At 45.4% G+C, this 11,080-nt stretch overlaps 2 protein-coding genes across 2 annotated transcripts; one reads left to right on the top strand and one right to left on the bottom strand.

Moving 5' to 3' along the window:
- Positions 1–6,093: 6,093 nt before the first annotated feature.
- Positions 6,094–7,509, top strand: MYCTH_2299518 (uncharacterized protein). The gene has a single exon (XM_003660751.1). The coding sequence runs from the start codon at positions 6,118–6,120 to the stop codon at positions 7,273–7,275; it is 1,158 nt and encodes a 385-aa protein (XP_003660799.1). The 5' UTR covers positions 6,094–6,117; the 3' UTR covers positions 7,276–7,509.
- On the bottom strand, positions 7,510–11,079 carry MYCTH_2299516 (uncharacterized protein). Its single transcript, XM_003660750.1, has 2 exons — positions 10,815–11,079; positions 7,510–10,139 (listed from the first exon to the last, which is right to left on the bottom strand). Exon 2 carries the CDS (start codon positions 10,046–10,048, stop codon positions 7,745–7,747), a length of 2,304 nt encoding a protein of 767 aa, XP_003660798.1. The 5' UTR covers positions 10,049–10,139; positions 10,815–11,079; the 3' UTR covers positions 7,510–7,744.
- Position 11,080: the final 1 nt, after the last annotated feature.

The following is an 11,080-nucleotide window of genomic DNA, read 5'->3' as shown; positions in this document are numbered from 1 at the left end:
CTTAATTTCGGACTAGAAGATAACTTATAGGAACTAGTTAAGAACTTAAACTGCCCTAAGAAACTAGAACAGTTCTACCAGCAGAACCTAGATCGACTAAAGGAAAACCCGGGATAGAACTAAAGACAATGCCCTAGTCGATAGCATTAGCGGTATTATTAATCTCTAATAAGGGTATAGTAAGCGCCTCTTGCCGCTCTTACCACTTAACTGCCTCTAACTTGTCTAAGGTCGACAGACTACGCGCCATTATATTAGCACCTTTCTCTACTAAAAACTCCTTCTACTGACAAAGATGCCGAAGCTATATAAGCTTTTCGGACAACTCGCGCTAAGCTTCTTCTAGACGGCGTTAGGATTTATCTAGCTCAAGCTCGGCACGACGTTTAGCATCTTTAATACGACGCTGCTCCTAGAGAATACGATCTACTAGAACAAACATTAGGAATTATACTTAAAAAAAAAAGGAGACAAGCTTATAGGAAGAAAGCGGGATGCCTAAGCTATTATAAGAACGACCTTAACAAATATAGGCCTCGTAACGCTTTATACACGCGATCATTTTACAGATAAGACCTTGTGACGTATACCAAGAGCAAGGCATAATGACAAAACCGTTCTTAGCGATGTTCTAAGCAAGGGAAGCATAGTAACGTGTAGAATACGACTTCCGTTTCTCTACTGGCATCTTATCAATATAGCGACTGTAACGTAGAAATAGGAAGAATATAGTACTTACAAGCGAAGGGTATTAGCACTATTTAAAACGGCCTAAGAGGGCTTTCAGGTCAAAAGCCTTAGAAGAAGGGCATCGTGTCACGGATAAGCATATAGACGGCCTAGTAGGCTATAGCCAGGACGTAGGACATTCTAATAGCTAATCACTTGACAGACCAATTAGAAGATTATCACCGCCAAGACTAAGGTCTTTACTAGTGATAATAACATGTCACCGTTAATAATACGGAATCACGGAGTAAAAGGAGCAATAGTACTAGTAATAACTATTGAAAAGGGACAGACAATTGTATATATATAGCTAGTTAGTTACTCGTTAGGTAGACTCTGAGAGTTCACTAGTAGTAACAATTATAATCACAGTACTTATACTAAGTATTGCTAATTACTGTGAGAGACAACTCTAAGTGTTGTTATAAACCCTTTAGCTTTACCGAATCCCTTAGACGACCTGCCTGCTTGTCCCGTTTAATCTACCTTCGTCTAAACCCTTTTAGAAGAAGTCTGAGTTAGGTTCGTCATACTGTCTCTTATAGTAGATCTATAAGATATGCCTTCTTCTAAGTATTGTCTACTTATAATCCTTGTACGCTCCCTATCTTGCTAGTCGAATATAACTCTATTTAGGGTTATAGGTAGCTACTATTCTTCTAACTAATGTCTAGGTCGTAATCTTTATACTATAGTAACCCTAATATTATATCTTTATCATTACCTATATCTATAATACTAAATACGACTATTATAGTCTTTCTTACTATAGTAATGTTAATCGGTTTAGTCTCCCTATATACCTATTATATTAGAAATGGCCCTTTGACTATGCTATACTTTCGCTTTATTCTCTAGAGTATCTATAGCTAATTTACAAGCGTCGGCAAAATCAGGTTTATCTCTGCTCTACTATCCATTAGTCCGAGCATTTCGTACTATTTCTATTATACTATTATCTATAGTCGCTTATCTTACTACTATTATCTAAAGATTACGGCGATTTCCTATATTTCTGCTAGGAAGTCTTAATATAGTAGTCTCTTATACTAGTTCCTCCTATATTACACTACCACTTGCCATTACGTAGGCATTAATGGTTTCTAGGCCCCTTAGAGGGCCCTGACCTATTTCCTAGGTTAGTACTAACCTCTTTAGTTGTTCGGCTAATAGTAGCTTTGTTAATCGTGCTTATTTCCGTAAGCCATTAAGTGTTTACGGCTTCCTACTATTAGGTCTATTCTACTTTCCGTTATATATACTATAGCTTCATCTAAAGCTCCCGAATTCGCGATTTCTTTTCGTCTATATAATAGAGGTAATCGTTACTCTAGTATAAGTCCTATATATTTTATCCTATTCCGCAGTACCTAGGCCAGGCTCGTCTTAGAACTATCGTAATGCCTTCTAGATCGCGGGCTTCGATCTTTTGAAGCAATTCGGCCGCTCTGTTTCCTATATTATAGACCTATTCCATAGGGCGTAAGCTTCTGTCCTTATTTCCTTGTTAGGTCGGCCAGTGATTATTTTCGAATTTGTCGCGGAAGTGGTATTGGCATTCGTATGCTATATACTAGAACTAGGGCACTTGCGTATATGCCTCGTGTTAGGGGTATAATCGTGTAACATTGCCTAGGAGGTATTAGAATTCTTTCCTAAATCCTTCCTATTATATGTAGACTATAGGTACCCTAATGCTAAGATAGAAATGTTTCTTCTAGTAGCTTTTCTATATATATTTGTCTTTTCTACGGTTCGTATATATAAACTAGTATTCTAGGTTCTATACGTTGCTACTAAGTTACTAGTCATTAAGGTACTCGATATAGCTATTAGGCCTATTATATACTATAAGTTATCTTCCTTTAATAGTTTCTATAATATGTTAGAGTTCCCTTATCTCGTCCTTTATCTTATTACTCTATTAGATAAGTTAAATCAAGCATCTATCCTATTTGTATAGTTCTATATTAAGCCAGAAAGCTTTATTATAGTACTATTTGATTCGTTCCTAAAGGAATGGAACATTAGGTCCGGGTCTTTCGATTCCTTAGGTATTGGTTGTCTACGATCTATCCTACCTCTATATAACCGTAAAACCCTACTACCTTAAGGCTAGGAGAATCGAAATTGGCGATACGTATTCTCCTACTATATCCTATTTAGTAAGACCTGTCTCTAGGTCTATAATGACTAGTTTAGAATATAGTGCTTGTTTGTCTTTACCATTACCATCGTGTCTAAGACTATCTATATTACTACCCCTGTCTTTGTAGCTTGTGGCTACTACTTTAATAATGTTCTTGGTGGTTTTGTTGATGGCTGTAATTTCCTTTCTAGGGACTGTCTTCTACTCTTTCTTCGGGCTTTGACATTCTTGCTTATAGTGCCCTTTCTTTCTATAGTTATGGTAGATAACATTAGACTTGTCTTTAGTTATCTTCTTCTAGTCCTGCTTCTATATTATATCTATATCCATAGCTCTAGGGTATATCTTATATAAGGTACTAACGTATACTCGCTTTTTCTTATCATTAGCCTTAACTATAATTCTATTTATTTAACCTTATTTTTATTACTCTTGTATATAGAGTTAATTATCGATTCTAATAGCCTATATAATATATTTATCTAGAGTCTTAGGCTAATTATACTTATATAGCTTGTCTTTAACTTTTTCCTTTAAGCTATTATAGAATAGTTATATTAATGCTTTATTATTAAGCTAAGACTTAAGTATATCCTATCTAAACTATATAGTATAGGAGGCTATTAACTTAGTCTATTAGAGATTAGTAAGTCTTTTTTATATATAAATCTTCTTATCTTTGTCGCTAAAAACCTTCTAAAGCTCTTCTTTAAAATGGTCGTAAGATTGAAAAACTGCTTATATAAACACGTCTTAGTTATCTTTATCTTCCTTAGTAAGATAGTTATTCTATATAGGCTTAAACTATCTAAGTACCTTGCCCTCTAGTCTTATAGCTATATAGAGGACTTTAGCTTTATCGTCTAGAAACTTGTCATTATTGAGCCGGAAGTAGGATCAGAGGTTTGTTAGGAATCCTATAAGATCTTCCTTAGTTCCTTTATATTTGCCAGGTGGTTCGATCTTAATATAGCTCGCTTTAGTACCCTTAAGTACCTTGATTTTAGCGTAGGCCTTATTAACTAGTTTCTATAAGTGCTTTTTGCTATTCTCGAGTTCTTTAATTTAAGCTTAAATAACCTTATCTCTCTAGTCTAACTCCTAGATTTGTTAATAGAGTTAACTAAGCTAGGTAAGCAGCTATTTGGCTATAACGTTAGTAGCTATATCGATAGCAAGGTCAAAGTCACCTCTATTCTAAACTATAATAGAACAAAGGGAGTAATAGCAATATATGACAAACCTAACTTAGACTTCTTCTAAAAGGGTTTAGATAAAGGTAGATTAAGCGGGACAAGTAAGCAGGTCGTCTAAGGGATTCGGTAAAGCTAAAGGGTTTATAATAACACTAGAGTTATCTCTCATAGTAATTAGCAATGCTTAGTATAAGTACTGTGATTATAAGGGTTGCTATTACTAGTAAACTCTTAGAGTCTATTGTAACGAGTGACTATCTATATATATATATAATCCTAGTGATCATTCCTAATTATGGTGATCGTGAGTGATTGTATGGTGGTGATTACCCTGATTACTGGTGAGTGTAGTGATCACTATGCTTCCTATGTTGTAATTGGTCCTTTCGTTCCTTTGACTTGATTAGCCTATTCGTGCTAGTGGCTTAGGCGGTATCTGTATATATATTTCCGTAACACTGCTCGTTCGGATCTATAATTACCCTCTTCCTCTTTAATAGCCGAACTACTTCTAACTATGCCTTTAGAGCTTCGTTTTCCTGATGTAGCTAAGCTAATTTGAAGTTCTTCTAGTTGAACGCTTTTTTAACCTTTCTAAATAGGAGCCTATATATAGAGAGGTACTAAGTCTTAGTAGCTAGGTTGGTTAGCTGATTACGTAAGTCTGACTTCCTCTATAGTATACTAAAAACTAGGTTAATGGCTCCTTTCGAAGGCTAGGAGTATTAAATAGGTTCTAGAGTCTATATAAAAGCTAGCTATTTGTTAGTATTAATTATATTATTAGAATTTTCTAATAGAAGTCTATTTATTAGCGGTTTAGCTATATTAACTAGCTATAACCTAGATACCCTCTATCCTACTTTGATATTCTAGGATATAATAGCCTCCTTCTAAGCCCTTATAATATATTTGATTATTAATTGCTTACTAATTACCAATAACTTGGTCTAGGAAGTTATATTATTAAAGAGCTTCCGGTAGGTATATTTTAGGGGGGAGAAGATTAATAAATCTAATAGTTAGAAGATATGGGAAGTATATAATGGTAAAAAGAGCAACTAGATATTATTCTTATAATATAACTATATAAAGTTATTAGTTATATAGCTATTATAGCTATCTAATATTAGAAGTCGTTACTAGGAACTATCCTCTAGCTAGGTAAAAGGAATAAAGACTTCTTAGAGCCATTTAACTATAATAGTTCGATTGGTCTAGCCTATCTCTATTACTATAAACTTCTAGTCCTTTAATTTACTCTTGTTAATAGGAAACTACTATTATTAAAGAGTCCTACCCCTGAAGATAACGACTAGGGGGATAGATATCCCTATTATAAAGATATACTTAAGGAATAAAGTCTAGGTACGTAAACTAGGAGTTTTCCGCTAAATTAAACGTATTTAAGTACTTCTAATTACTAAGCCGTTGGTTTCCTATCCTTCTATAATACTATATTTGTCTATATTCTAATAGTTAGCTAGTAGGATATCTTTAATAGCTAGGATATTTAGCTATAGCCACTAACTATATATGACTAAATTAGTGGTACCGTTAATACGGACTAAATCTATCTTATAGGCTTGCTAGGTTCGAAGGATAGGGTTTCTACAAAGGAACCAGGTCATCTAGCCTTTTCCGACTATCGTATAGCTAGCTCCTTATGCCTAGAGTATTCGGCTAGCGAACTCCCTGATTTGTGTATAGGTTGGTAGGACACCTAGGGCAACTTAGATCAATACCTATTAGGTAAGCTATTCTTCCTATACGTGACTAAGGGACTATTACGGTTCGGCTGTAATTGAACGCGACTAAGAGCCTTAGATATGACTATATAAAGTGGTAGGAGGGATGCCGAATTCGTGGCTGATACTTCGTAATAAGCCGCGACTAGAGTAGTATTTTGCGAGCGTATCTTGAATATCCTGTTCAGTATAAGCTATATTGAACTGTTGAAGGTATTTGCAAAGTTTGGGGTTGATTGAAAAAGAACTGACCAAGTTATAGTAAGTTGAAGTGGTTGGGTTGAAGTAGCGGTGTATGTGTGGCATCTGTACGAAAGGTAGGGTGTTCCGAATCCAGGGGGTCCGACTTACTTCGACTCAGCCCGGGCCGGAGAATCTCCGCACCTTTCTCTCCCGCCACAACTGGCCCACGGTGCTGTTTCTCCAGGAGCTCAAGATCCAGCAAGGAAACGACAAGGCTCTCGCCGCCCTGCTCGCATCCCTCAACAGCCCTCTCAATGGGGGCGACACGCTCTCCGACAGCCGTACCTACACCCTCGACGGCGTCCTGCCGCGCGACAAGTACAACGCGCGGGGTTTCCAAGGGAGGCTGTACGGCGTCGGCACCATCCTGCGGACCGACTTTGTGCGCCGCCATGTCGCCCGCGTCCGCGAGGTCGACTGGGATCTCGAGGGACGCGTGAGCATCGTCGAGCTGAAGCCGCCACCGCCCGAAGCGAGCACTACCACCACCACCACCACCGACAGCAACAACAACAACAACAACAACAACCACCTCGTGCCGGCGACAACCATACCGGAGGAAGGCCAGGAAGAGGACGAAAGACACCGAGCGGCCCACCAGAACAAGAAACAGGAGAAGCAGCCGCTGGCCGTAGTCAACGTTTACGCGGTGAACGGCACGGCGGCGCCCTACCGCTGCCCCAAGACCGGCGCCGTGGCAGGCACGCGGCACGACCGCAAGCTCGCCTTCCACGCGGCCCTGCGCGACGAGTGCCTGGCCCTCGAGCGGCGGGGGTTCCGCGTCGTCGTCGCGGGGGACTTCAACGTCGCGCGCGGGCCGCCCGACGGCCACCCGAGCCTGCGGATCTTCCCGCGCCAGCACTGCGCCAACCGCGCCGACTTCAACGCCAAATTCTTCGCCCCGGAGGAGAACCGCCGGGCCGGGGCGTACGTGGCCGCCGCCGCAGAGGAGCAGGAGGAGGGGGAGCAGGAGCAGGAGCCCTTCTTTGACGGGGTCGACGTCTTCCGGGCCCTGCACGGCTTGAAGCGGCGGTACACGTACTACCCTCGCACGCGCGCCTGGGGCAGCAGCTCCGATAGGGTCGACATGATCATCGTGTCGCGCCGGCTGTGGGACGAGGGGAGGGTCAGGGCGACCGGGATCCTGGACACGCCGCAGGAACGCGGGAGGAGCGATCATGTGCCGTTGTGGGTGGAGGTTGTCGTCTGAGATGGGGCCGTGTTGAGGATTCCGACTGGGCTTAATTATAATTACTCAATTTATCAGTTGTAGACGCTGATTGATGATGAGTTACATCCCGAGTAGTCCTGTGTCGCGGCCAGAGTGAGCTAGACCAGTGTATTAACGTTAATAATTAAAAGCTGGTTACATGCATATATATCAGAATAATGAGCACGGCATCAAGGTAGAACTTGCGTTGGTGAATCGTGAAATCAAGACGTAATTAATCATTCATATGGCTTGCGTGCCGAGAAGATACCTATAGTAAGATGAGCTCCCTAAAAGAACTCTCCGGGCGAGTCTAGTTGATGATCGTCCACCTGATCTTTAATTCGTTGCCTTCTAGGGATGTTGATAATAGTTCTGACCAGCGGAGCCATGATGAGCAGCAAAGGTGCCACAACCTGAAAGATGCCGCCCGTAAAGTACTTCATCCTATCGAATTGTCCCGGAGTGATCAGAGGCCAAACCCCTCAACCCCGAGCCAGCTCACCAGCTGGTCGCGCTTCGTCTCCGAGACTCCAAACCCGGCGGTTTGGCGGCCATCCTTGCCGTCTTTCTGGGCGTTCTCATCCTTTTTTGGTTCTGCGGTGGTGGAGGCCGTTGCTTCGTCGATAATGTTTGTCTCGGCGGGATTCCCGTCCATCTCCGGCTGACCACAACACGAACCGGCGTCCTCCACCTTGGTGGCGCTGTTCGTGTTCGTTTCCTGAGTCCCGTCATCCTCCTTTGGACCACTATCACCACCAACACCACCACCACCACTACTACTACCCTTTGCAAACATGCCGACGTCGGGCCAGTCGCCACGACAGCCCCGATTCATCCACTCGACCCACTTCCTCACTCCCTCATCTTTCTTGACCCACTCGTCCAGGTTGTCACGGATGTCCAGGATCTCGTCCACCACCTCGCGGGGCGCCAGCCAGCAGCGAGGAAGCCGGCTGCCCTCTTTGTCCGCCAGCGCCGAGGCGGCATCGGCTCTCCTGTTCTTCTTCCTCTTTTTGTTATTGTTGCCGTTGCTGTTGTTGCCGTTGCCGTTGCCTGCCTGCTCCCGGGCGTGTCGCTCGTCGCCCTTGATGCGGATCCAGCGGGTCGAGAGGACCTTGAACCAGCGGCCGTCGGCGCAGTTCTTGTAGACGAGGCCCTCGCCGCGCCGGAGCTCGGCCCGCGCCAGCAGCGTCTCGTGCCCGCGCGCGACCGAGTGGAGCGTGTGGTAGCCCGCCACGGGCACGTGGGGCAGCCCGTGCCGCCGGCAAAACGTCTCGACCTTGCGCGGGTGCATGCGCGTCGACGAGGGCGTGGTCGTCGTCGACGACGTGGTCGCCGCCCAGGAGGAGGGCGATATGTCGGTGATGGAGAAGACGAAGAGCTCGTGCTCGGGCCCGCCGGGCGTCTGCGGGTAGTTGTAGGGGTTGCCCTGGACCGTGGCGCCGACCAGCTCGGCCTGGACGGCGATGCTCCGGCCGAAAGAGGGCAGGATCCGGTGCAGGCCCGCGGCGATGGCCGTCGCCCAGTAGTGGGTGTGCGCCGAGGCCGAAGACGCTGCCGGTGCCTCCCTGGCTCCCGTCTCGCACGGCAGCAGGTGAGGGAGCAGATCCCGGGTGCGCGTGCACACCCCCAGACGGCCGTTCGGGTGGACTGCGTACTTGAGGAAGGTGTGCTCGTTGGAGGGATTCAGCGGGGGCAGCCGAGGCAGGTCGATGCCGGCGTCGTGCCGGACAAAGTAGACGGTCATGGAGGCGCCGTCCAGCTTGACGGACTCCTGGAAGATAAAGCGCTTGTACTTGGGCTTGATGAAGAGGTTCGGGCAGTTCTGGACCCGCTCCATGTCGGCCTTGATGATGAAGGACGGCGGCTTTGGGTTCGAGGTTGGAAACCCGTCGCTATATTTTGCAATTTGGGCGTCGTCGGACTGAGCCTTGGTCTTGCCGTTTGCGTGCCTATGAATGCGACCGTTGTCGTCCTCTGTCTCGAAACCGGTATGATAATATTCGGCGTCCGAATTGCGAGTGCCACAGGCCGGGCTCTCGATTACCGGACTGGCATGGCTCCCGGATTCAGGGAAGCTCTCCCATTTCCTCACTCCCAAGTCCCGCGAGAAATCGATCTCACGGATCATATCCGTGAACTCCTGCTCACTCATCTCCATGTTTCTCCAGTGCAGGTCGCCGACCTTGGCATCAATGTCGGGGAAATCCGAAAGGTGAAAAACGTGTCCCTGCGAGACGACCTCCTTGTCGCCCGCGCGAATCGCCCAGGTACCAACTCGGTACCCGACCTCTCTCTCGAAGGTGATGGGGTTTCCGACCTTTGCGAAGAGGTTTTCGGATCTAGAGCGAGCGGGGAGAAATGCGTCAGGTTCAAGGAACAAGACGTACTCTCCGGCCTCGAATCTCTTTTCTTCCCGTTCGTTGGCCAACACCTTCCAACCGTCGACAGCAAGGAGTTGATAGGTGTCTTTGATGGTGGTGACAGAGGCAACACGACGGACTGTTGCCAGTTTGCGTTGGTAGCTGGCAGTGGTCGATTCAACCCCCACAACGGAAGAGGTCTTCGACTTCCGTTCTGAGCTTGCTGTTGCCATGGGCGGTTCCCCCACTTCACCCCTGGTATTAGGTCGCTTTTCCATGCCCGCGACTTCCTTGGGGTCAGATGGAGAGGTCGCGGAGAGCCCGGCATTGGCGCTGAGGATGGCTGCCTCAAGCCAGCTGCGTATATCGGCGGTGTTGTCCTGGGCACTCCTGTCACGGGGACTCATGTTGCTGTGGTTGTGCATAGACACAACCTGATCTAGCATGATTGCAGATGAATGCAACTGATTTGTTGCGAAGCAAAGTATTATTTGATGCCTGGATGTGTAAGCAATGGTGCTTAAACAAGTGCGGGCTGAAGAAGTGGAAGCGAAGAAGAAGGAGGAGGAGGAGGAAAAGCAAAGTGCAGAATAGGAGTGATTCTCCAGCCTTGAAAGAAGGCAAGGAAAAAGGAATCTGAGTTGAGAATCTTGGTTAAGAAGTGCTAGGCAGGTGACCTGAAGGAAAGAGAATGGGGCTGGGAAAATATGGCACGTGTGCTCCAGCATTCAGCTCTTTTTTTTGATAACTGAGGGTATTTAATTGCTGCAGGCAATGAGAAGATAATTAGACTCTGAGAGAAGATGAAAAATCATCAATTGATTATTAGACAATGCCACAGACGGCAAGTAATTATGTGAGGAGAGGTAGAAAGAAAAACAGAAGGTCAAAGAACGGACTGACTCTCTGGGTGAGAGATTCCTAGCACCTGGGATAATAGTTGCTTGCCGAAGGACCATTCTTCTAGGTAAGGCCGCTCAGATGACCTGCCTGAGCTCAAAAGTATAGTAAGCACTCGGTTGCCACATAAACAGCTAAGTAAGACCCCCCGTTCTCGGTGCGCCGGTGGGCTGTACGGCTTCTGCCGCGCCTGTCCAATAAACAAGGAATTTGTTGAACCGTTGAAGACGTAGAAACACGCGGGCGAAATATGCACTTTGGTAAGCCGCATACCTTGCCTATATGTAGTGTCTCGTGAACGAGCTGCTGCTCCTGAAGAATGAGTGGGGGGCCAAGCAGAGGCGAGGGAGGTGCCCGTTCCATTCAATGCCGTGCGCAGGCTAATGATTCAATTTTTGACGGTATCTCCCAGCCGGAAGATTAAAAAGAGCTATGCTTTTTTTTTTTTCAGATTGATAGATCACAAGCTCGGAGCGGCAAGTGTGGGATGTTTCTGACCTCCAGCCTGGATTACTGGATTACTGGAGTGTGGGCTGCTT

This window comes from Thermothelomyces thermophilus, chromosome 1, assembly GCF_000226095.1.
Source record: "Thermothelomyces thermophilus ATCC 42464 chromosome 1, complete sequence".
NCBI lineage: Eukaryota > Fungi > Ascomycota > Sordariomycetes > Sordariales > Chaetomiaceae > Thermothelomyces > Thermothelomyces thermophilus.
The sequence above is the reverse complement of the archived record's forward strand: the minus strand, read 5'-3'. Positions and strand labels throughout refer to the sequence as shown.